At 46.7% G+C, this 27,411-nt stretch overlaps 1 protein-coding gene across 6 annotated transcripts in view; it reads right to left on the reverse strand.

Moving 5' to 3' along the window:
• The window catches only part of LOC101912142 (probable E3 ubiquitin-protein ligase HERC3), a 55,571-nt gene extending 30,962 nt beyond the window's left edge, over positions 1–24,609 (reverse strand). For 3 of the 6 annotated variants that reach the window (XR_003552466.2, XR_003552467.2, XM_027779942.2), the window contains exons 1-3: positions 21,020–21,041; positions 19,425–19,682; positions 278–437 (exon numbers count right to left, since the gene is read on the reverse strand). Coding sequence is in view for 3 of the 6 variants with exons in the window: in XM_027779942.2 (XP_027635743.1) it covers positions 278–437; positions 19,425–19,650 (386 nt within the window). In the remaining 3 variants the exon portion in view is untranslated. Of the gene's footprint in view, positions 1–277; positions 438–19,424; positions 19,683–21,019; positions 21,390–24,536 lie in introns of those variants that run through there. The other 3 variants (XM_055795180.1, XM_005232519.4, XM_027779941.2) reach the window with 3 other exon arrangements.
• Between the last annotated feature and the right edge of the window lie 2,802 nt (positions 24,610–27,411).

Raw genomic sequence — 27,411 nt, forward strand, 5'->3', positions numbered from 1 at the left:
ATTTTCTTTTCTGTGAGCCACACACCCATCAGCAGGCAGCCTGTCCTGCCCAAGCCTCCCAAGGACTTGTCCGAGTCCCGGGGAGGCTCAGGAGCACCACCAGTACAGCACAGAAAAGGAGGAGGAATCACCCTTACCCCCCTATGTGATAAGTGCCCAATTACTGCCCCCCAGAGAAAGCAACACTCCCACCAACTCCAGGCTGGAAGGTAACAACCCTTGATGCATCCCCTCCAAGCAGCTACCTGAAGGAAACCTGAACCTGTTAAAAGTTTACCTTGGTACCGTCACTGCGTCTTCTATAGTGGTGAGGCCCAACTGTCCATCGCTGCCGGCACCCCAGGAGAAGAGCTGGCCCTGGTCACTGAGTGCCACACTGTGAGACTCTCCGCAGGCCACATGCACGATGTGCTGCCCAGCCAGGGCTCCAATTTGCTCTGAAAACAGAAAACCTCTCCAGTCACGGGATTCATCTCAGTGACATGCAGACATCAGGTCTGGACAAATCTGTATGCAAAGCCATTCAGATGGGTGCACTGATCCCCAATTTAGTTTTAAAATGCTTCCTATAACAGGAAAGCACCAGGTTTTACTGAAAACATGTAGCTGCTGAGCTCATCTGAAAGCCTGGTCTGCAAATCATAGGAGAAAGGCACGCACATGTCCCCAAGCACAATGACAGTCTACACCCAGCCAGCCTCACAGATACAGGGAAACCTGTCAGGTTATTTAAGAACAACCACACTTCCCGGATCTGAGGTTTTCTCACTCAGTTTTGACGTGGGGCTCAGCCAGTACCCAGAAGTTGGCAGACCCTGTAAAACATAGTCGACCTTCCACGGCTCTCACGCTGAATGAGGACGAGTCATCCACAAAGCTAACCAACACACCCACCCCTTGCTTTGTTGCTTGATGCATGAAAGCATGTGCATTACAACATCCTCTGTGCTAAGCTTGGAACAAATTGGAACCTATCAACCTATTATTACCACTGTCAGACGCTCTTAAATGAGTCTCATAAAATAGAAGCAAAGCAAGGTGGCCTTATGGAGGCAGAAATCACAGTCCTCTGGAAGATCCCCTACAATTGACTTTTCATCGTTACATTATGTTAGGCAACTGAAGTAGGGTTTTGACAACTACTCTTACAACATCAACAACTAAATCTTATTCATTACACCGAGTTTTTACAAACAGATGCAAATAAAAGATCCACACATCTGGTGGAAAAATTCCCCACAAGCCAGACAGAAGCAAAGCTGGTTTTCTTTTTTCTTCTCCAGATACAAGTGTTTCAGGTAGATAAAGAAAGATTTCACCATGTAAGCTACAAGGCAGCGATCAGTCTTCTAAAAAGTCCCATGTGCCTGTGACATGAGAGGGAGTAGTTACACGCCATTCTATGAAAGTGATACCCCACATCAAGGACATCCAGAAGTCATTAATGTATTTAACACCAAAATTTCTGTACCGACCAATCCAAATATATTAAAATAATTTCAAAGGAAGACACCCCTAGGAAGGCTTGCCTTCTAAGTCTGGGAAGTCAGAAAATGAGAAGAATCCCTAACGGATGTTACGGATGAGAAAGGTGACGGTTATTTAAATATACATTCTAACAGAGGAAAGTGCTACCTGAACATGTGCTTCCTTTCACTCAAAATAATTCGTGGCAATAATTAGATGCAGTTTACCAGCAATAAGCACACAAGCATCTAGGAGGGCTTGAGGACGGGGCCTACATGCAGTCCGGCCATCCTTTAGCCCTGCCATCAATTACTGCCCTTTGCCCAGCAGGACTAATTTCACCCAGTCCCACTACCAACCCCAGGCAAAGGCACAGACAGGTTTTAAGAGCAGTAACTCAATTTACAGATACAGGTTCCACGCTTGGGCCCATAAGCATCCAACTGTAGCACTGCCTGGCAGCCCGGTTTATGTTCATTTGCATATATATAACTGAGGTAGCCTATTTTTATCTGTGAGCTCTAAACAACCAGCAGCTGTACAGGCTGGTCAAGGTCAATCACAAACACCACAGAAGCACATGTGGCTATCCTCTCTTGCTCTCAGCCAGCCAGCAAGACAAAAAAAACCCTGCTGCAGCGTCTGACACGTGCTTGGCTAAAATTAGGTGGCGTTTCTTTACTGGGACCTGAAGGTCCAAAACCAAAGCTCCCACTGGAGAGGATCCCACCATCAAAAGGAGAGGGACGAAACCATCCTTATCTCTGCATGAAATCCCTCTGATTTATGAACCCGTCACTTTGCCGTAAGCTTGCTGGCCAGGATGCAGTGAGACTGGCCAGTATCTAGAGCACCTGAGCTCTTAAAACTGGTCACGAACCCACCAGCCTGCCTGATACAAGGACTACTTACTTTAAAGAAATACCAATAATGAAAGACAAGAGGTCAAAAGAATTTGAAAAACAGAGGATGTTAATTAATGCTTATATATCATGTCCTGGTTTCGGCTGGGATAGGGTTAATTTTCTCCTCGGTAGCTGGTGCAGTGCTGTGGTTTGGGTTCGGTGTGAGAACACTGCTGACAGCACACGGGTGGGTTTGGTTGCTGCTGGGTGACGGTCAGACCCAGTCAAGGGCTTTTCAGTTTCTCTGGCCCTGCCAGCGAGAGGGCTGGGGGGGCACGGGGAGCTGGGAGGGGACACAGCCAGGGCAGCTGGCCCGAACTGGCCACAGGGATATTCCATACCATAGGATGTCACACTGAGTATATAAGCTGGGGGAAGGAGGAGGAAGCGGGGGGACATCCAGCATTATGGCGTTTGTCTTCCCGAGTAACCGTTACACGTGACGGAGCCCTGCCTTCCTGGGGATGGCTGAACACCTGCTGGCCGAGGGGAAGTAGTGAATGAATTCCTTGTTTTGCTTTGCTTGTGTGGCTTTTGCTTTACTTATGAAATGGTTCTTATCTCAACCCTAGAGTTTTATATTCCTTTACAACTCTCCTCCCCATCCCTCTGGGTGAGGGGGCAAGTGAGCAAGCAGCTGCATGGCACTTTACCAGCCAGAGTTAAACCACAACAGTCCCTTCTGGTGCCCAACATTGGGCTCGAAGGGTTCGAGACAACCATAGATGTGACTGGAATGTGCTAGTCTGAATGTATAGCTGTTATTGCTTTTTAGCTATTAGTCATGAGGTTTCCGCGCTTGCCCTGTGGCTTGCTTGCCCCACTGTATATTAGAGTCTAGTGCTTGTTAGTGGCTGCTTTTTGCTTTTGATGCTTGCTGTACTGCTTATCTTACTGTGCTGTGCCCAGGAACATTTTGATAACAGTGATGGCGATGCACCAGGGCTGGCAGATGGCCAGGGCAGTGCTGCTCTTTCTGTGCTGCTGCACTGGACAGGCTGGAACTCCAGTGTGAACTTGAGTCAAAGGGACTGTGACCTGCGGATGAGTCCATATGGGAGCAGGACACCTCAAAGAATCTGTGGCTGTGAATAGGTCCATGCCACAGCAAGTACAGCTCAAAGTGTCTGTGGCCATGGTTATGCCTGAGCTGCAGTAGGTATGCCTCTGAAGGAACTGTGGCCCAAAGACAAACCCACATTGGAGAAGATACACCTCAAAGTATCTGTGGCTGTGCACGAGGTCATGCTGGGGCACCTCAAAGCATGTGGATATGGACAAGCCCACGACAGAGCAGGTACACCCCTGGAGGGATTGTGGCCAGGGATAAGGCCATGCTGGAGCAGGTGTGTGGTCATGGCCCACAGATAAGGCCACAGTGGAACAGGTGTACATCAACACAACCATGGCTGTGGATGAGGCTATGCTGCAGCAGGTATATCTCTGCAGAGACTGTGCTTCATAGCTGAGGCTTCACTTAGCTAGGACTTATCCACAGACTGCAGTCTGTCAGGGTTGTATCTGCTCCAAAGCAGGGGCAAGGGTGGGGAGGTCGTTGCGATGTTAAACCCTGCAGGCTGGTCTGAAGGGACCAGGGGTGGAGACTGTAAAGGGTATACCTTTAAATTGATGTAACCCATGATTTCAGTTTCACAGTATAGGAATTACTATAGCAGGAACCACCTGAACCCCTGGAGAACAAGCCTTACAAGAAGCAGTACAAGCGCAGCAGTGACACAAGCTGAGCTGGCTGTGGTGCCCGATAACCCCATACAACACAACTTCTCCTCTCCTGAGTGACCACCATAAGAGGTCATGTTCATGGACTAAATGAACTCAATGGACATTTTACAGACATTTATACTGGGGCAGCCCAGAGACCAGGGGAATGATACCTGTGTATTACATCAAAGCATGGGAAGGGTGATGGTGGTTAATGAGGATGTATTGGAAAGTGGGGCACGACATCAACAGTATGGAATAAGGGGTGGATACTGTCCTGGTTTCGGCTGGGACAGAGTTAATTTTCTCCTCGGTAGCTGGTGCAGTGCTGTGGTTTGGGTTTGGTGTGAGAACACCGCTGACAGCACACGGGTGGGTTTGGTTGCTGCTGGGTGAGGGTCAGACCCAGTCAAGGGCTTTTCAGTTTCTCTGGCCCTGCCAGCGAGAGGGCTGGGGGGGGGGCACGGGGAGCTGGGAGGGGACACAGCCAGGGCAGCTGGCCCGAACTGGCCACAGGGATATTCCATACCGTATGGTGTCATGCTGAGTATATAAGTTGGGGAAGGAGGAGGAGGAAGCAGGGGACATCTGGCATTATAGTGTCTGTCTTCCCGAGTAACCATTATGCACGATGGAGCCCTGCCTTCCTGGGGATGGCTGAACACCTGCCTGCCGAGGGGAAGTAGTGAATGAATTCCTTGTTTTGCTTTGCTTCCATATGTGGCTTTCGCTTTACTTATTAAATTGTTCTTATTTTAATTCCCGAGTTCTACATTCCTTTCCGATTCTCCTCCCCATCCCTTTGAGGAGGGGGGAGTGAGTGAGCAGCTGTGTGGTGCTTGGTTGCCAGCTGGGGTTAAACTACAACAAATAGTTAACAAGACATGGCCTTGGGAGAAGGAATAGACACCATAAATATATCAAGCTAAGAAATAACAAGATAAACTCAAGGAGATTCAAATGGTTAATAAGACTAAACAGAAAATTACTTGTGTATGTGTGAGCTACCCTAGTTAGTATATTAAAAAAATCCACCCTGGAGCAAAGAAAGCGCCCTACCCATCAAACACACTGAAAAGAGAATACTGTACTTTTAAATGGAGACGAAGTTCATAAAAACCAATGACAACTGGCACTCCCAACTGGTTCTCCCAACCCAGCACCCATCTCTGCATAGACATGCAATAAATAAGGATCTCTGCTTTGTGTGTGGGTCAGCTCTTGCACACACGGTAAAGAACCCAGATTTGGGAGAACATGCCCTTCTTCCAGAGCTGGTCCCTGCACACTGCCAAGTATTCCAGGGCAGAAAACAAGCCTGACAAAACAACAAACATGGATGATATGGGAGGCTAGGGCATCCATAATGGAGACTGTGTTTTACTACCTGCAGGCACGACTGAGCTAGTTTCCTCCCTGGGAAAGCAGTATTTGCCACAATAAGTATACTTCTCACTTGCTGTGGAAGGACTATTGTGAGCTGCCTCTGAGCCAGAGCACCTTGGGGAGGTGACAGAAGACTCAGTGAGCAAAGATCAGCAGCTGGTGGAGGGAGGACTGACCGCAGCAGTACTGCAACTGGAGAAAAAGTGCCCTGAGGTATCAGGAGGCTGTGGCGAGGGCTTCACACTCTGAGACAGAGTGGCCATCCAATGGGTTTAGAAATACAGAGCGGTTGCTTCAGTCCCCACAAACTTCATCTAAAGTTTAATTTATCAACACAAGCCTGACCTCCCTCTGTGTGCCATCCCAGGGGACTAAGAAATACCAACTTGTTTTGAAAGGCTTCTCTACATCACTGAAAGCCTTCAGTGACTGCACTTCTCACCCAGGCTCACCTCGACTCCCTGGATGACCACAGACAGCAAGAACATGCCTGTCTTGGAACTGAAGATCTTTGCCTTTAGAAATATACAAACATGGCTCATCTCACCACAATACATTCCCAAGACCCTGTCAATCACAGCTTGCCTGCAAAGTCAAGAAGAAACAAACGCCAGAAATAAGCTTTACATGCTCATACACATCTGTTTCCAGAGATGGAAAAAAGCCAGCCTTGCCCTATGGGCACAGACTGCTCAGCCAGTCCAACAAGGCTTCCAGTTCACTGTCAAGCTTGCCAAGCTACCAAATATACCATCTCCCTGCTAACATGGACAGTATTGTCAAAAATATCTGGTAATTGCTTTGTTGACCTCCCCTTCCTTCCTCTTACCAAAATGAGGTGTTTTACTGGTTGGTATACATTTAATTTCTAGAGCATCACAGCACCATTAATCATCCCTTAGAAAAGATGCATCACTGCACCAAGATGAAGGGTACAAAGGGTGAAGTTTATTCTCAGTATTGTGTCTTCAGTAACTGATGAATAAAACTAGTCAATTGGAGCTTTACAGGTACTACTGTATACAATGCCAAGCAGAACAAAACCCTGAAAACAACAGGGAAGGGCTGAAGGAGTTATGCAATACAGTGTTTCAACATGTCATACAGCTTTCAAAAACAAAAAAAAAAATCTAAGTTCCAAGAAGTACACACCTACCCAATCTTTTCCTTCTGAAGCCATCAGCTGTCTCTGAACAGCACCAATGCTCAGAAGTCATTTATCAAGTTCTTCATATCTGGTGGAGCTCCAGTTTTCATTTCTTTTCTGTACAATTTAACTCACAGATCTCAACTTAAACAGACATATCAAGGTTTGACTTCTTTTGGTCCTAAGCTTGTTAGATTTTTTTCATAAAATACACTCTGGACCAAAGAATGAAGTCCAGGCAAAAATGCCTTGAAGGAAAGCCCTTCCCTGAATGGTGACAGGCCTGGATCCCAGGAGCACTCTTGTGATTTTTTGCCCGTCTGGTTTGCAGGGACACTCTGGCAAGAGTTGAGGACAGGTGCTGTATGTTTGTGTAAGCTTTCTGACAGCCAGGGCGTTTAGCTTGAAGGTTTGCAAACAGCAGTAAAGTTGGGCCAAGAATGAAGACCCCTGAAAAGCCCACTTTCAATCCATAGCTTCACTATTTATAAGACAGGGCTTATGTTTTGCCCCCGGTGTTGGAAAGCTATGCAAGCTCTTCACCATCTGCAACTGCTGGAAGCGCAAAGCACCCTGTTACACTGCACCAATTAGAATGCACGGGCAATGGGTGATTAATTAGCTTTCCTACTCCTAGTAAGTTTATCAGAGAACTGGTACACCCTTTCTACGTATCGCTTCCAGCTGCTTGCAAGACAGGCTTTTGCTAGAGGACATGGCAGAATCCTTCAGCCATATGTGTACCAGGATGTACACAAACAGCACCAGATGGTTTCTACCATCTGAAAACAACGTACAGAAGGTATCAGCCCTGAGGTTACACCTTCAGCGGCAACATCTAGATTTCTTCACCGCAGAAGAGAAGCTGTGGCTTGAAAGAAATAAAGTGTTTTCAGACTGCTTGGACACCCGGCCAGAATGCCTCATTGCCTCCCCCACTTGACAATAAGTGACCGAGCATTTGCTTATCTTGGTTGTTGCTGTCTGCTAAGAAAGTGCTCACAGATTCTAAGATGTATCTTTCTAGCCTGTCCGGATAATAAAGATAGCAGTAGAAACACAGGGAAGGGAGAAAAAAAAAAACTGTTGGCAAGAAATTCCTCTGGGTTAAATGCTAGCAGCTTGCGCATCAGAGGACAGACAAGCCACATTTCTTTGTATTGCCATGCTTGTTAATACAGTCCACATCAAGGATGCCCAGGCACTGTATCAGAAGTGTGAGATACAATGTTTTAATGCACAGGCAGCTGAATATTTAATCAGACACCAACCACAACCTAAACTTCACCCATATCATCTTTCTGTTCTCTTGGTAGTGAAAAGCCTTAATTCTTCGAGGAAAGGAGGAGAGTTCTCTTTTTTTTGGAGATGAATTACACAAACACATTAAACCATCTAACAAGGTGACACTAACAGCATTAGCACTTATGGAAGTCTGATTCAAGAGCCAAAAAGTCCATGGGGAACCTGCTACTGCCTTCAACCAGTAATACGAGAAAATAAGACACTACGGCCCAAACTTACCAGTCAACAGCATTTCATTAAACCACCGTACAAAAAAAACCAAGTAAACAGCAGCGAATCACCAAACTCCCCGACAAGATTATTATACATTAAGTAGGAAACTTCAGCTGACTTTTGTCTTCAGCAGGATTGTATCAAGGCAAATTTGGTACTATATATAGGGCTACAGCTTGATATATCCTCACAACATAAAGAGTCTCCCCAGTATCCACCAGCACATACCAGAGATGTTTCTGCACACAGACATCCTGGCTGTATTTCTAGGCTATGAAGAGCTTCATGATTTCAGTCCTAATGAAGCCAGCTGAGCATTAAAACATGTCTGTTTTAATAAAACTGGAAACAGGAGAAGAGAAAAAGTCCAGCAACTGAAACGCTCCCAACCCAAAGTGCACTAAGAGAGAAGCACACCCAAGACGTCCCCCTCCCCTTATGAAGGTTTCTCCTTATTTTGTCAGCATAACTTCAACATCTTACCTATTCAATGCTTTTACCAGTATTAGCAGCATAAGTATGCTTACCAGCTTTTCTGGGAAATATCATCCCCAGTAGAAGTGTAATTCTGCCACTCAAACTGGTAACTGGGGAGGGGAAAATAATGCTGTTTGTCAGAGCCTTTTTGTCTCTTCCTTTCACCTTCAAGACCCCAGGAATGAGCCCCTGCTTTCCCTCTGGATACTTTCACCTCCTACCACCTGGGTGTCTTGTGCTTATGGCTGCCATGGACAATATCTGGAGGAAGGAAGAAATCAGACTCTATAAATACAGCAAAATACAGACTTTCCAAAGCTATCAGGGTGCTCTTGAAAACTTAATCTAACCTAACCAGCTAACACTGCTCCTGTGGCTTCACTCGCATACCTCTGCGGGCTGTGGTTTGTCAGCAGTGACACCAGAGGAAGGCTCACAGTGAGGAGGCGAGGGCTGCAGGACAGTTTCAGGAACACACCTTCATGACTGCAGACAGTGTCTGACATGGCCAGGCATATCACACGCACAACACGTAGGCAGCTGGAACCGCCCTGCCCAACACCAGCCCCACAATTTCACCACCACTACCCTCCTCCTCCTTGCCAAGCCTCTCTAAGAAAACATTCTATGCTTGTCGTGCCTTACTTTCAGACTACGTGAGACTACTGCACACGAGGGTGTGAGAAACATTGTGCTCTGCAAACGTTTCAAACAAACCTTATGGGGAGACCACATCCCCACTACACAGCCCACCTTATTCTCAAACTTCTTTTAGTGTAAGACAAAAACTTAGAAGTATGCAGCAAGCAAACGCCTGCATGAGGATTTAACCTCCTCCAGCTTTTGACAATGGAAGTTTACTATATCCAGAAGAGACTGGGTTTTACACGTCCAACTCTCAAATCTCAAGGTCTTACTTTCATGAACTGCTGCTACACTTGCAGCAGTAAAGCAGAGCAGCCTGATTGCACAGACTGACAACAGCAGCACTGAAGGTGATAAGGCTCTGATAATTTGGTTAAAGTAGGAAATGTAAACAGACTCACTGAACAAAAACCAGAGCAGGGGACAGTAAAGGACAGACAAAAAGCAGGTGACATTCCCAGGAACACTGCTGGTCACAGGGGTGGGAACAGTGTCCATAGGTCAAGGCTGAGAAGCTCTAAATAATAGATACAATGATTCTGCAGTCCCCTTTCATCCAGAGACAGTAATGAAGCTTATCAAGATGACTGCTTCCCTGCACAACGAGTACTATACTGCTCATATTTATTTAGCATGGCTACTTACAGGCTTAGATCTGAGAGAGAGAGGCTGGCTTAGTTATTAACGCTGCCTTCACTTTATAAAAGCTGCCTGTGGTCACATCAGGGCAGGAATGTAAGAGCAAGAATCAAGAGGCCACCGTGACACCCCAGCGTGTCACTTCACATACGCTTTGCCAGCTACTCCCCCTCACAACTGTGAAAGCAGACACCTACCCTGAGAAAGCAAACCGCTTCCCTGGACATAGCCATGGAAAGCTTTTTACTTCCCCACACTGCTGCTGCCTTTTGTCTAGGGGACATAGCCTCTCCAAGTGCCTCTGAGAGGCCACAGGCAGACTGACACCGGCACAGCCAGAAGCCAGCCAGAGAAGGCTCCGGGAGAGGCTGGCCAGGCAGAGGCGGCTTCAGTCTGACAAGCATCAGCTGGCAAAGTGAAGAATCCACCTTCAGATCCTAGAGGTAAACAAGTAAGGGAAGATCTTTCAAAGAGGGAAGGCACCAAGACTTGTGAAAGAAACACAGGAAAAATGTATGTTCAGGAAACCCAGAAAGCACCCGTTTTCCTCTTCAGGTTACTGCAGAGAGCTGCAGAGGTGGTCACTCAGCCAGGCTCGTGGCCACTGGCAACACAGAAGTTGTGGATGTTTCTCCACAGTCAGAGCCCACCCAAGGTCCACCATGCACATCCTGGCAAATGTCACGGCTCCAGGGCAACTCCTCCAGTGTGGCCACGATGCACTAGATCTCAGGGTGACATACTGAGGACGATCTTCAGAGGTTCAAGGAGGAATTATGGAGATGGGTATGTAGCTAGTGGATTCAATGTGCTGGTACTACACAGTGTGAAGCTGTATTTCTGCCTGAGAAATTCCAGGCAAAGCCACAGCAATCTGGAGAGCTGCAACAAAGGTCAGTGGTGGTAAGCAAGGGCAGCAGAACAGAAGAATACGTCCTTCACTACAGTCCATCACAGACCCCTGGAAGAATTAACCGTGGCAACTATCAAGCCAACTTTATAAATGCAGAAGAAAAAGGCAAGCAAAGTAAAATTGACAGCTCCACTTAAACAGCACTTTCACCTCCCAGCCCTGCAAGGATGAGAGATCTGTTTGCTTCTCCCCTACAGTGCTCCCACACACAGCATTGCTCCCTTCCAAGATGCCTTAACACAGCCCCTTCCAGTATACATGCTGGCAAACCACAATGGATTTAAGGCTTGAGGACCAAGGAACATCCACAGCCTGTCCTTGAGGCTCAGTCAGTTGCTCCAGGCAGCAAATCACTGCCCCAGTCGGTAAGACAAGACTTCACTATTAGTTTGCTGTGCTCAGTCCTGCAGGTCACTGCTGTATGCGTGTCCTCCCGCAGCAGGTGATCATGTCTGAGCAGACGGCTCCAAGTGAAGCACCTCCAAGTCCCTGCAAGACAGCGCACATTGCTGTAGACTATACACACTTCAAGCATGTCACAAGGGCTTCACCCTTTGCCTCTGCAAAGTGCTATTTTGCTATCTTTTCACATTATTGGCACAGTTCTGCTCAACAGTAAGCATTTAGCCTTCACACGGGCGTTTTATATTCTCTTCCAGAAGGGAGGCTACATTTTCTAGGTAGCTGTGCTTGGCAGAGTCTCACTGCTGGCAGCCCCAGGCCTTGTAGCATGTGATTTTCAAAAGCACTCAGTGTGCTCCTCACTGTTCCCATTTATTTCAATCCTGCAATGATCTGCATGGGAGCAGGACAAAGCCATACATTCCTGAAAAGCCACACCTGCACAGTGCCGACTCAGTACAGTACCCTTGCCCTTGCTTTCAATGACATCCCCTTCAGGTTCACAAATACTGCTTGAAAATACATTACTGCAAAGAAGCATGGTGACTGGGAAAGGGAGGTAATTAATGCAGTCCTATTAAACTTTTACAAGAGTTTATTAATTTTCTCTACTGTAAGATCTGAAGGCCATTTTGAGAAAAGGAGCTATGAGCATCTACACATTCTTTTTCAGTGAGTTTATATATGCAGGGAGCTGTTTAAAAGGCAGGTCAGGTGTTAAGAGTGAGCATTTCTTCACAGCTCTGCTGTCAGAACAGTTAGCAGCCTTAAGCATCACAAATACTTTATTTTGGAGAAGAAAAAGAATTTCACAAAGATCTTTGAGACAAATTCTTCTTTCCAACACAGCTTAAGGAGAAGTATCAGGCTGTTTAATGTTGACTGAGCCAGCCTTAAAATCATCACATAGTTATGCATCTTCTGAAAGGTTTGACATCTATAGACAAGAGAGCAAGCAACAAGCATGCACCATGAGCCAAAAGCCAACTCAGTCTTTCCATATAATTATTACACACTGAAAAACAAGCCAACCCCTTTTCAATCAGGAAAGGGGACATTCATCCTGAAGACCCTAAACACTTCTGTGAGCCTTCGAGATCAAATGATACAGAATGCTTTATATTCACCTTTATCAAACTCAGGCTTTGTTAACTCAAAACACATGCCTGCATGTTTTCATGCAAAGGAAACATTGGATATTAAGGCAAGGGAAAAAATATCCTTACTGAGGAAAACGACCTGGGCTGCTTTATTGGGAATGAGAACAGAGTTTTTGGTGTTGGTAGGGATAGATTTATTTCAGATCTCCATTCATTAACCCCCAGCTACAGAAAAGCTCCTTAATAACTGCATATCATCATCATCTATGGTTGTCATATAACATATCTTGACAACGAGAACGATGAACTTCCAGCATCAACAGCCACCAAACTACTGAAATGCCTCCCAGAAGCCAGGACACTCAGCTTTACTTCTCCATTTAGCTTCATGAAGTCATCACTTTTGCCAAGCACAGACAACTACTGAGCACAAAAATGTTGGGGCATTTGGAAAAACTTGCATCTATCGCCCCCAGCTTCTTCCCTCCCCTCTCTCTTTACCTCACCACACACACAGCTACCCATCTGTTTTATCCTGAGCCTTTCAGCTTCAGTATGGCTGCAGGAGAGGCGACAGTCACTAATGCCACACATCACGCCAACACCAGCATTTCACACTCCTTCCAGGCCAGGCATGCAGACAGCCTTCATTTCTGTTGTACCTTCAGAAAGCCTCCAAATTGTACACAATACAGGAATAACAAACGTGACCAAGATAAATGGAAGTTCAGGTTGCTAAACTGCCCTACAAATCCCCAATTAAAGTCAAAAAGCTGGTCATTCCTATTACAGCTCTGCCTTTTGAGACAAGGGACATTAAAATGGTCCCTCATGTTCTCAGTAAAACAGGCTGTACTGATTCTAAAAAAAAAAAAAAAAAAAAAAAAAAAACAGCCAGTACCTTTCTTCCCAGGGCTCACTCTTGTTTTCACTCCTCAAAGTAAAATCAAGAGAGAAATCTGATGATTGTAATAATACATGTGATTTTAGAGACAGCACTTTAGAGTTACATTTGAGAACACATAATCTGAGCACGAAATGACTGTAGGAAGTTTTTTTACTGACAAGACAACATACAACTTCTGGTTCAGGCTCTCCTGGAGAGCCTTATTCACCTCAGTGTAGGCTCTCCTAATCCTGTGGTCACGGAGACTATTGGTGTAGAAGTCAGTTCTCATGATCTGGACCACACCAATTTTAAAACAGCCCACTGAATACATGGCACATTCAAAGCCCTCAGCCAAGCAATTCAACACAACCCATGCATATTGAAGGTATCTGAGGGAAAGCCCTTCCTTTGATTCTATTTCTCATTCGACCATATACATACTGTTTCTAAAGGAAGTCATTTTTAAATCCAGCCTTCTGATTTTTGAGGCCTAAAACCATCCTGAAGCCCGAGTTGCTCCAGTTCGGCAGAGATGGACACCCCTAACGAGCCCACGCTGCTGCAGTCACTGGTGAAGGCATCACAACCCCGAGTAGCCTGGTCAGCTCCTGTGAGCCATCAAGGGAGGGGAAGGGATGAGTACAAACTAACACACCCAGCTCTGCAAAGGATGGCCAGCTTAATAACCTGACTCTGCTTACAAATAACATTCACAATAGGCACTTAAACATAGATTATGTCCTAATCCTTCCTTTATTATTTTTCTGGTTTAAAGTCAGCTGCTGCAGGCCAGCACCGAAGGCCTGACCCTGCAAGGGCACCTCTGCCCCACAGATCCCTCAGCACGCTCATTCCCTGGCACAGCCTCCCAGGCTTTGGCAGCACTGATGCCTACAAGCAGTGCTGCCATGCCTCTACTACATCTTTCAGGGCACGCGAGTCTGCTTTGGAAATGTAGACAGAATGTGATGAATGTGAAGCAAGACTCTTCCAGACGACAGCACCTGGGAAATGCTGCAATAGCTGCACGCTGAGCCTCAGCTCCATGCCCACTGCATAAAACCATCCCAGATCCTCTCTGAAAAGCCCATTTAGTGGAACCTCCTGGAGTTACTGGTGATCAAGCTTTTTTTTTTTTTTTTTAATTCCTTCACTCCTCATGCAAAGAGGAGGAAGGCAGGGAGAACTAACCATTCCCCTGCCACTGTCACACCACCTGTGAGCAGCTCTCAACCTTACCTATTCCATGAAGCACCCACACCTCCTCATCTGCAACCTGCTCACTTCCATGGCTGGTTCTGACAAACAGAAGCCTGGCCACCTCTCCTCCTCCTGAGGAACCAGGGCCTCCTGGCTGACCTGTCACCCAACAGGAAAAGGCTACAAGAGGGAGATTGATACAGACTGTCCTTCCAAGCAGGTGTCACATCTGAATTCTCAGCTGTTACAGGGTTTATGATTAACAGGCATGCTGCAGTGAGCATCGAGGTCTCTGGTCACTGCAATCCTGCACTGAAGTTCAGGACAAGAAGATCTACGTTTGAAAAGAAAGGCCAATGAGTTCAGAGAAATCCAGGAGATTGAGATTTTAGTGGGTTTGTGTTTGGGGCATTTCTGTTTGTTTTGGTGGGGTTTTCCTGCTTTTTGAAGGAGACTGAACATAATTATGATATTTCTAGCCCTGCAGCTATGAGCAGATAGATTCCACAATGCACACAGAAGCAATGCTACCCTACACATTTGCATCCAGACAGGAAGTCTGGTTAAAAAAACAACATGGTTTTGTCAACTGTATGTTACCAGAAGAAAGGTCTGAGACAAATTTGGCACCAGACATTTTCCCGTAACTCACCTGAGACACTAATTACCAAAAGCCCAGGTTCTCACTAGTAGAAGTCAAATGAAGTCCAAATGACTTGCAGAGAACAGTTCTCTAGACCAGAAAACAAGTTCCACATCTCAGGCTCAATCATGTTTTTAAAGCTTTACAAATGGTTAACAATCAGTTAGCCGTTTCACACTCCTCTACAAATCAGCCCAAATCCCAGAAGAGCCTTTACCTTAGGCACTTGGGCCTGTCTTTTGTTCCCCAGCATATGCACACACATTCAGATAAGACACTTAACTAAAAATCATCACAGGAACTCAAGACATGTCAGACCCGCAGAAAAATCAAACCAAGTGCAATTACAGGGCTGAAGTGGAAATTTAGTTACAGAGAATAAATTTCTTGTTTCCTAAAACAATTGCAGTACAAAATTATCACTTCCCGTTAAGACATCATGTTAACAACTGATGATGCTCAGGAAATTAGTGCAGACTGATTTTGCAGAACAGCGAGCTTAGTACTTCACAACTAAAGTGGCAGAGCTGCTTCTCGTAAGGCATTGTCAGAGACTGAGGCCCCCAAGTGCATAACAACACAAATAAGAATGAGGACAAGTCAGACAGAAGCTTTATAAACCATGGTCATGGTGAGAGAACATGCTGGGACAGCATCTCCCCCTGCATATCCCTGCCAATTGACTGCAGAGGAACTACAGGCTGTTTCAGGGCAAAAGATTAAAAAAAAAAAAAAAAAAGAGATGAGCAAGAACAGTCATTTCAATATTAACAAAGCCAGGTACCCATCCCCGAGAAGGATGGGCTCCTCAAGTAGCTTGCTAAGCAGCACAATTCAAAGGAGGAATGAAACTATAAATAGTGTGACAGTGTGGGGAGATGGCTTTTGGTGGAACCCGTAGTAGTATTACCCCTAGCTCAGAAGTAGGGAGCTGGAAACAATCACAGGCTATTAACTTGTAGTCAAAAGGAACGTTCTTTTAGTTAGGATAAGCTTCTTAGACATCTTAAACATTAATTTTAGCACCACAATGTAAAATCTAAGGAAAGGGCACTTCCAGAAAATAAACCTCCATTGACTCATATTCTTTTCAGTGGTGCATACTTCCCCAGTAATTTCTGCTCCCTGTAGCAGAGGGGCACAAGAACCACTTTGCCAGCTGCTACCCTGTCTCGGCATTACATCCACATACTCAGCTGATGTGACAGGAAACACAGCTTTTTAATTAACACATTTTCTTCATTTCAAAAAGTGCCCTCTAAAGGGCTCCTCTAACAGGAATTGCTGGAAAAACTCTGTGCCACTGTTTGACATTGTGAGTAGCATGAATGAGAAGCAAAATTGAATCCTCTTACTACAGGTATGTGTAAACAGGTAGAACAAAAGAAAAGAATAATTATTTGGAAGACATAGTAAGGGAAGAAAAGGATGCAAAGTCTTCAAAAGCACTCACTGCAAATATAATAACTCTTCTCCCACTGGAAGTCATTAGCAAAACCTGCAAGCTTTGCAAGGAGAACAGGGTTAGATCCATGTTCAGCGCATTGCAAAGTCCTAGAATTTTATTCACAAGCAGACACCATCCTGGGAAATAACCATCACCGATTAAACAATGTGATCGTATATTCTGAAAACACTAACAGGAGCTTTCAGTATGCTGGCAGCATAAGCTGTACAGACACACACGTGAAGAAGTGAGACAGGTAAGAGGGAGCTTCCTCTTGCGAGTACTGACCGGGGCAGAAGGTCCACTCCTCTGAAGCCATCCAGCCTTCAAAAGGTCCAAGACCTGTATATTTTCATGTCTTGATGTTACTCGCCAACACAACGAAGCCACTCTTCAGGCCATGCCAAGCATTTCTGAAGTCCAGAGGGGGCTCTCCAGGGGCTGCCCAGAGGGGGCAATCAGTATTGTGTCCCAGCCTCCTGCAGCAGGAGATGCAGCTCACCTCCAGAGCCAGGCAGAGGTTAGCCACTCCAGCTGTCCACACAGGCTAGGCAGAATTAAGCCATAAGATAGTAAAACCAAGAGGCCACAGCCCACCCTGCCCTGTCCAGCAGAGGCTGGAGAGATGCAGCTGCAAGACTCCCAGTTCCAGGCATTTCTTCCATTTTCTACCTCAGAGACCTCCTGACAGCCTCCTCCCTACCACCTTCAACAGCTCAGGGCCCATGCCCCACACATACCTCTTCACCTCTTATCAGACACTGCTTCATTCATAGGTTCACAACTAATGGAAAATGAGAAAGATGATCTTTGACATGCCTTTCTACACAGAAGGTGTAAGGTTGTCTTTATCCCATGCAGGGGAGGTGGGGTGAAAGAGTAGGGCTCGATTCTTGTCATTCCTACTTGCAAAGGAGAACTACAAAATTCAGCTCCCATTGCCGCAAGCCAAAGCAGACCCACACAAAGCAGCACTTAGGACAGGACTCTCCCCAGTTTACTGCTGTTATTGTAAAGACTTCTGTGACTGTTCACCATGAGCTAAAAAAAAAAAGAAGCTGTTCCTTGCTTTACAGCACACCCCTTCCACCTGTCCCAGTCAGCAGAAACCCCACTGCAGGCACGGCCAGTAAGGCCATGTTTACGGTAGAGATATGGTTTCTCAAGGGTGGTCACAGGGTCCTTAGAGAGCAGCACTGCAGAACCTTTTTCAGAATATGCAAAACTTGCAAGGTAACTGGGAGTTGGTGTCACATCTTAGTGACAGTCCCTTAATTAAAGGGGTAGGAGAAGGGCACTTGAGATCAAACCCAAATAACTTATTTCTATTTCCAAATCTCAGACCGCCCCTCTTCCATAGCCCTAGCTGAAGGCAGGGTTGCCTAGCTGCTAGAGGTCTACACTTCAGGATTCATGAGATCCATTTCCAGTTCTGATCATCTACTCACTGTGAAGCCCACATTTTCATTATCATCTTATGCTTGTTTTATTTCATAGCTAAATAGCAGGCTAGCCCAAAGATGCTTCTCCTAATACGTATCTTTTTACAGAACTCAGAGCTGAATTTCTGGGGCCTCTGCACTAGAGTCATGCAGCTAGTTAGGCTATTTGCAGGATGAAGTATCCTCATCAGGTTGGATGGAATATTCACTAGGCTTGGCTTCCCTTTACAAGCATCTCATTAATTCCAGAGCCTAAATTTACAAGTCCTCAGAAGATGAATAGTGGTTGCACACAGAGAGGACTTAAGCACTCCTGAATGCCAACCTCCTTTAGTAATTGCCTAGAAAACATTTATAGGAAAAGCACGGGAGGCCAGATTCAAGGTCAACTCCTCTAATCCAGCACCATGGACATACAGCATCCAACATGTACCACCTCATTTTGAAAGAAAGAACCAAAAGGCACACTGACAGGACAAAGGAGCAGTGGAATCAGTCAGGTCAGGTTTGCACATGCTACATGGGGAACTGGTTATTTTGTACCCATCCCATAGCTCTATCATGCAGTAACAGTGTACACTACAAAAGCCCCAATCCCTGCAGAGGGTAGCCTGCAGTTTGAGGAAAGATGTCTTATTGCTCCAATTATCCACAGAGGGATTTTTATTGTATTATGGAAACAGAATACCTGTACCTTTACCACATGCCAAAACCAAGAAGTTCCAATTCACCTTCCAAGGTGAATTGGAAGGCCAACGTTCAAGAGAACATCCATAAGAAAGGCTTTAGGGTTTCTCAACAATACACAATTAAACCACCCCACCCTGAGAAGGGGAGGCATTAGCTGCCTGTGGCTCTGCACACACAGGTTCTGCCCATTGAAACACAATGAAGAAAATGCAATTTGAGTCTGAAGAACACAAGGCTACAATGACCTTCTAGATTAAGAAAGCGTGAAGGCACTAGTTGACAAGAGATCTCCAAGAGGGGAAAACAACTTATAAACCCCCTTGGCCAAAACCCAGGTTTGTTCTCCACAACTAATCACAACACAGATCTCTTCCCTTTGATGTAAACGACAAAATTCCCCAACAATAACTGAACAAGAGTTGGCATAATGATGCAGTGCAATTGGAAAGGCAAAGCAGAAAACATGTGACTCATAGCCCTCTCTTTCCTTTTATAAGATGACAACATAATGCCAAATAACAAAGTCTGCCCTGAGAGACCATCTGCGCTTGCCTCTGTTTTGATGCATTTCCCAGACAAACTGAGCAGACCTGCCTCCTGATCCATGCTGCTCAGCTTTGGCTTTCCAGAGCCAACAAATATATTATTCAGCATCATCACTCTGTTATTACACATGATTTTCAGCTCTGTTACCTATTTCAGCTCCAGAACAATCAGCACAAAGCAGCTTCCATAATCTTGTGTCCCACCAGGCTCAAGTTGGTTTGAAGAACATATAGAAAGCAGGCTTACCTGGCTTACTTCCTTCACAGTCATGCCCCAGTTGGCCTTTGGTGTTCAAGCCACAGGTATACACTTCGCCATCTTCCAACAGGAACACGGAGTGGTTTCCTCCACATGCCACCTCCTTGACATTTCTGTCATGAATGAATCCATACACCTGTGGTTCAGGAATGATGACCTGGAGGTTGCTACCTATCCCAGGCTGTCCAAAAGACGAGTAACCCCAGCATAGCATTTTCTCCCTTTTCAGCAAGTCATGTATCCTTCCTGGGCAAGAGAAACAGGGGGAGGAGCGTGAATTATGTGAGTTCTTAACAAGTGAACCTACAGAGATAAGATGGTCAGATTAGGAGGTGGAAACAACCAAAAAAATGCATTTCCTGCACGACTGTCAGGCTTGCAGACTGCCAGTAAAACGGGATTTCATTATACAAAGAATCAAAACAGCTCAGGTGCTGAGTCAGCACCTTGGTGCCATGATCATCTCCATCTGTAATGCACTAGAAGCATTCTGAAACCCAGCAGCCCCGAGCTTTTATTTCAGCAAAATCACTCTACTTCAAAATCCAAAAATCAATCAACCCCCCAAACCAACTGTACTGCTTTTTAGACTAACAGGTCTAAATGCGAACTTTTAGAGTTAGTGTCACATTTGGGGCCATTATTAAAATTTTTAAAGACTTTTTTTTTTTATCTCAAAGGTGATCATACTGTCCTGAACAGACTGACACAGGCATTTGTGGTGTATTGCCCAATGCAGAACTGTTGTTTCTGTTAAATCCGTATCAAGAAATATTTTGCTCAACTGAACATGTTCTCGCAATCCCAAATACGTGCGTGTACACACACATCCCTAAACCACAGCAAGAACGTCCCCAGAAGCAGCAGTTCACATGCAGCAGCACACTGACAGCTTGGCCCCAACAGTAACGGGCAGATAACACTGATGCAACCTGTCAGCAGTGAGGTGTCATCTTTTGTACTGCGCTCAGTGGAAGCCAGGGATTTCAGAGAGCGGTGTAACATGGTTAGAGAAAAAAAAAAAAAAAACCAGCAATAAAAGGCCCAAGGAATTGCTCAGCCTGAACTTGGTAACGACAACAGCATGCTAGTGCAGAAGAGCGAAGGGTAGGGAAACCACTCTTATTCCAAAAGAAGCACATGAAAAATGTTAGTAACACTCCCTTGTCACTCCTAACCTCAAGAGGTTTGGGTTACTTGTTAAACACACTATATTATTAGGATAATGAGAACTCCTTTGCTGGAACCAGAAACCGATTAAAGGTTTTTTTGTAAAGGGAAGAAGATAAAAGAATGAAAGACCTGAGACATCAAGTCTCCTCAAACAAACCTGTGCCAAGTTTCAAACTAAGACAATTTACCACAGCAGCATTCACTATCTTAGCACAGGATTAAAAAGCAAAAGGTAACCCTTTAAGTGCCAAAGATTCCTCAAAGAAACAAGACGACTCCTCCCACTCTGAGTAGGTAGGAAATGCATGCATTTGGCTTGTTTCCAAAGCCTGGTGCTAATTCAAGCTCTAGGTATTAGTAGTAAAGCCTTTCCTAATCTAAGCCCTAAGCAATGGGTGTTCATCTCTTACCCCACTATCCTTGCCTGTCAGCTGTGGTCACACAGACAGGTGTGGTGTCTTCCACTGAGGCAAGACTGAGCTGGATGGGGGAGGGAGAAGATTGGATTTTCCAGCTGTACTTCATCAGTGGTGCTATTTCCTACCACGAACTGTTTACCAGGATCTCTTATTAGGGGCTTTAAAGCACACTATGAATCCCATTGATCTCCAACAGCCCTTATTCCTTTATAGCATAATTCAGTTCCCACCTACACATGTGCTTATCACTTGCCAGCTCCACAGCACCCACAGGAAAAAGCAGGAGGTTACAAGGCTCTGTCTAGTTAAATTTGTCATTGTGTATACTCTGTACTTAGCTGCCCCTCAGCACAAAAGCCTGACAGAAGATGCCCTCTATGCTGGCTACACTATTTCCTACACTAAGAATAGGAATGCTGTGGGACACAGTAAAATTGGAAGTGCATGCATGTGCCTTAAATGACACAACTGCTATATTTATAGAGAACTTCATGTTCAGTCTCAAAAAAAAAACCCACCGAACAGCAGAAGCAACACCCTGAAGGTGGCAACACTAAGGGAGGGAATTATTTCAAAACTGACATCAGAAACAGCAGAAATGTAGGACTGCCATTTCTCTCAGCCTGGGGAACTACCTCAATACAAAGATGAAAGCAACACAATAGCAGCAAACCTGACGATCCAAAGATCATATTCCCTGCTAGTATAAGTGGATGTTGCCTCTGAGCTGAAGACTCCACCACCATATGACTTGAACCACAATGACATTGTGCAACATGAGCTAAATATTAATTTGGGATCTCTTTCTAAAAGGGTTTCTGAACAGTCAAATCCCCATAGAGTACAGTCATATTTCCTAGCCCTAATTTCATTTAAAATGCTAAAAATACTTTAATTACTTTCCTTGTGTTCACATTCCACACAAGAAGTTGCTGTAACAGGGAAGGGATGCAACACAATTGGTAAGAGGTGGTTTTTCCCTCTGGGTAAGATGCTATTTAAAACAGGAAAAGTTCAAACTCCCAGTAATTCACATGCACACTAGGCTGCTATTTCGGAGGAGTCCAACCCTCAATTCATGCTAGCAGCCAGATTTTCTGAAGCACCCTTAAGTTTATCAATCCCTACAGCAGATGACGAGGCACACCAGACCCTTTAGAAAATCTGGTCTTAACTAGATTTTTGGTTAGCTTTTTAAACCATCTCCATTTAATGCCACCCCCCCTACCAGCCAAACATTTTGCTGATAAATCCCTGTGCAGCTCTTTTCCAAAGGGCACAGAGCAGCAGCACTTCCCACTCAAGAGCAAAAGCCAAGATAGCCACTTTCCATTTGAGCATACAGGCACAGCTAAATATTTCCTAGTGGCCTGCTGAACCACATTTTTAATTCACTTATTTTGAAGACATAGCACATTTTTAAAGCCACAAACGTTTAATGTTTGGTTTTTTCCTCCCCCCAGAAAAGCTGCTCCAAGCCTTAATACATCATGTATTCAAGTAGGAGCTGTATCCTGAAACACAGGGCTTCAAATGACAATTTCACACTCCATTTCTAACCTGGTTAAGGCAGTTACTCTTCTTTGACATTAGCAGAAAAAATAAAAATGCATGTTACACACTGCAAGCTACCCCTACAAACCGCATACCCTCCTCACACCAAAACAATTACATAAAAAGTCTCTAGTGTGGGCAGGCACTAACACAGACATATGTGCACATACACACACATATATAACATATAGGTAAGGGTTATATTCACTTATCTGAAATTTTACAAGTGACTATTCCTAGTGCTCAACTTGAAACACCTTAAAAATGTTTTTATCTTCAGGAAGAAGCTCTCAAGGAAGTTGTCTTTCTTTGAATGCATTAGTTACGGCATTAAAGTTTCCAGTCACTTTTAAAAATTGGGTTGCAAAAAGGGCAAGAGCTGCAGTACCCATCCACATCACATGTTCCTATTCTTCACAGACCACAACACAGCCAGTTTGGTACTCATGTTTTAGAGATAAGAACAGATGTAATGCAACAAAGCTGATCACTTGCAGATGCTCCCCATACAGAAAAAAAAAAAAAAACCCAAACATGGAAGGGAAGGGAGACGTAAAGATATAACCCAGCATCCTCAAACCCTGACATTCCAGGAATAATTCACCATCAAAACAGTGAAGGATGTACACAGCACAACTAGAGATAGGAAAGCCCCACACTGTGGAGAATATTTTGAGGAAATCTCTTGTGGGTGGAAGATCCACCCTCTGCCATAATAAGGCTCAGATGACATAATAAGTACATATCCCTTGGAGACAGAACAGCCCTGGTGGTTTGGAAAAATAATAATGCTGCATGCAAAATCATGACAGGATGTGTTTTATTTTGTGAGGTTTTTTCGTTTTCAATAGCTATCACGACCGTACAGACTCTTCACACCATGGTACAAACATATTCTAAAGCCATAGCTGTGATCACAACTACACCCCTTCTGAGAAAGTTAAATAAAAACCGTGCTTGCATCAAGCAACACTCAAGACTGAACGCTCTCTGAACAAAGAGACCTGCCAACTGGCAAGGTACAAACAAACAAGTTTTTTTCCCTCCCTGCTGTTTGTGAGATTTCAGCAAGAAAATGTGCTCCTTTTATCAGCATTGCCCAATACCGAAGGGGTTTACTGCTTCTTTTCTGCCACTAAGCCTCCAAGCCCGCTTTCTTCTTCCTTTTGCCTTCACCCTACTCCAACTCACTGTCCAGTGTAGACCAGGCTGTAAAGCAAGAAAACTCAAGGTGTAACGGCACAGGAGCCAAGGCAGAAACAAAGCCCTTCCATTGCATAACCACATGCCCTCACAGCCAGAGGCGGCCCCGCAGAAAAAAAAAAAAAAAAACCAAACAGATAAATAAAGTCACACGAGACCCGCATCGCCCCCACCTGCCACCCCGTAAGAGCACCTCCCTGCTCCCACCCCAGCCACAGGCTTCTCGGTTTCCGCGCTCCCCGCCGCCGCCCCCCGCCTAGGCCGGCGCTTCCCGTCTGCCATCAACCCCCCGCTCCCGGGGACGGACAGCGGCGGCCACAGTCACCCCCCGCAGGCAGCCGCGCCGGGCAAGCCCCACCGCAGCCCCCGGCGCCCCGCACCGGCCCGGGGAGGCCCCGCCCGGGGACGCGCGTCCAGCGCCAGAGAAGGCGGCGAGCTGGGGGTGGGCCGCGGGGCTCCGCCATGCCGCCGCACCGCTCCGCGCCCCCCCGCGCTGTCGCCCCTAGCGCCGCACCCCACACACACCCCTTCGGTACCGGGACGACGGCAGCAGCCCCACCGGGGAGCCGGGCTCTCCCTACCCCGGCCGTCGCCGCGCTGAGCGAGGCCAGGCCCGGCCCAGCCCTAGCGCGGCGGGTCCGAGCTCGGGCCCACGCCAGCGGGGCTCCGACGGCCAGCAGGACACCTGAGGCAAGCAGCTGCCGCCAACCCCGCGCCCCGACCCGCCGCGGCCCCGCACCCCTCCGCTCACCTGCCACCGGCCCCGCCGCTGCCGCCGCGGCAACGAGGAAGTCCAGCCCCCTGATGCCGCTGCCGCCGGCGGGAGTGACGGCGCCAGGCAGCCAATGGGAAGCGCGGGGCCGGACCCCGAGCACAAATCGGAGCCGGGCGCTACGCCCCGCCCCGCCTCGCTCCGCGCAGAGCGGGGCGGGGCGCTCTGTCAGTCGGTGGGTGCCCGCCGGCGGGCGGTGTCGGTGCCTGCTGCGGCCCCCCCGCAGCCGCTCGGCGCTTTACCGGGCACGCTTCTCCCGGGCAGTCCCCGGCACCGCGACGGGCAGCCCCAGGCTGGGGCGGCTGGCTCGGGGCGGGCCAGGCCCGGCAGCCTGGCGGAAGCAGCGGCGAGACGGGAGCCAGCCGGGCCCCCCTCGGCCTGCTGGCGGCTGGCAGTGACTGCGGCCTGCTTCTTGGGGCAGCGGGGCGCCAATTCCTGGGGGACGCTGTGTCGCTATTTCTGCCTGGACCCCCAGGAAGGTCTCCTCAGGGAACCCCCTTTGCCTGGCGCCGGGAGCTCCTGGTGGCCGCCCGCCGTCCCGCTGTGCCGCCGGGGCTGAGGCTGCCAGGGCCGAGCCTGCGGGTAACCCGCTCAGGCCGCAAACTGCGGCCGAGGGCTGTGACCGCAAAGCCCAGGCCAGTGAGCCCGTCGGTGCAGCGCTGGGGCAGCAGAAATCCATGGGCAAAGCTCAGCCTGTGCAAATAAGCTACGATTTAAGCTATTCTAACCGAAGGTCTCAAGGGCAAGCCCGCTCTCCACGGTTTGGAATGACACTCGGTTTGGAATGACACTCGTGGCTTTGTTAAGCGTGAAATACCACTTATTAATAACAATAGTCAGTTCCTTTCCCCTCTCCTTTTTTTTCAGCTTGAATTTTAGGTGGCCTCTAGGCACCTGGTGGGCTTGTTTATTTGGTGAACTCACACATTTTATACAGAGTTTCGACCTTAGGAAAATATTTGCGGTCAAAGTATAAATCTCTTCGGGAGAAAGAGGGGGAAGAAAAAAAAAAAAAAGACACCAATGAGCAAGCACTTACATAACTCCTGAGTGCTCATTTTCTGATTTTAATGCCATCCATTTAGAAGAAGACTATGTACGCTGCTAGACCAATGCACAAGCTGGATCCCACTCACCTCATCAAAATGACAGCCAATATTTGAGCAAACCACACAGAGATGTTTGCAAGGGCTTGGGCTGAGGAAAGAGGTCCCTAAAGCAAGTCCGGTGACCACAGTATTCATCTCCCTTACGCTACAGTCTGACAGTCTGCAGTATTTACATACTCAGCATGCAATGTGCCACGTATCAGATAAAAATTCACCTGTGTTTGCATGGATCCTGCATGCTTAGCATAAAAAGAGCTACTCTCTAGTGTAAAATTACACCTGTGACATAACAGCTTTTACTTAACCAGTGCTACAAGAAGCTTCTAGAATAACTAAAAGCACAGAGGAAAAAATGTCCTTTGTTTGGTTTTTGTTTTGTTTTTATTTATTTCATCATCTGGAGGCCTTTGCAAAATAATCAGCGTTTCCCTTTATACTGGGGTTTCCTCTGAGTAATCAAGGAGGAGACAGTACAGACAAAAAAGCAAAAAAAAGAAGCAGAGGAGAGAGCAAAGCCTGCAATTCGCCCGAAGGAGCCAGGAGTCTCTTGCTTAAATCAATTTCCAACTGGCTACATGTCAGCTTCGCGGAGAGCTTCCGAGGCTGCTCCTTCATGAATGGATAAAATTCTAAATAACACCAAAACAAGCCGGTTCCGTGTGTGTCCGCACTCCGCTGTGCACAGCTCCCTCTGCGGGCTGCTGCCACGGCGGATTTCTTCCTAAGAACCTTGTGGGTCTTCCTCACCATGGGTGGTCAGGCTGCGTCGGTGAGGTGAGGTCTCCTTCACGTTGTGGTAATACAAGTTACTCCTCATTAGTGTTCTGTGGTGGAGCTTTCACCTGCCTTGAGATCCCTCTTCCAGCTGGTGTTTTCCTCCAGCATCCTTCACGAGGTGCTGTTGGTAGCCTTCTGCTCCGACAGGCCACAGCACAGACCTTTTAACGGGGCTCTGCAGTGGTAGTGATGCTTTATGCCTAATCAGTCCTGCTTGTTGTCAGAGCTTGTCACCAATATAGCAGCCTGAGGAGGGCAGGAAAGCTAGCCCCAGAGCCCGCCGCCGCAGGGAAACCACCACAAAGGCCACAAGTCTATGCCCCAGGCATCTGGGCTAGAAAGCTGTTGTGGATGGGAAAAATCCTTCTATGGGGCCACTGATGCCTCTGTGTTGCTCTGGAAGCAATAAACTCTTCTGTATTCTTTCTCTTTTGGCCCTTCACATGTTAAGGAACTATTTTTCAGAGGGGCTCAGCTAGGGATTAGCCAGCCAAAGCAAGGTCTCACTACCTCCTATGGAAGCAGTATTTCTGCATGGTGTCCTCTGCAGCAAATCCAGCATGAAGCTCACCCCTAACACACTTCACCAGGCTACCTCCTTCATTTCCCATGGCTTACAAGCTGCTGGGGTGTCCTGATCACCCCAGATGCACCCTGGTTACATCAGCTACTCTGCCAGGCTCTTGCACTTCTCTACAGGTGATGCTGAGATTAGGCAAGTGGTCTAAAAATAATTCCTGCTGCAGGTTCAATATACTTTTGCTGCCTGTGTAAAGCCTTTTAAACTCACTCATGTTGTATTCCCCTGCATACTTTATAATGAGCATCGCTTGAGAAAATATAGACACAGCTTGGTGCTCAAATTCATTTCAGAAAACAGTAATACAGAAAAAAAATACTCTCCTCCCTCTGAAGGTCTTTTTTTTTTTAATGAAAGTGGGGCTTATTTGAGGACAAATTAAAAATAG

Source organism: Falco peregrinus, chromosome 2 (genome assembly GCF_023634155.1).
Source record: "Falco peregrinus isolate bFalPer1 chromosome 2, bFalPer1.pri, whole genome shotgun sequence".
Taxonomy (NCBI): Eukaryota; Metazoa; Chordata; class Aves; order Falconiformes; family Falconidae; genus Falco; species Falco peregrinus.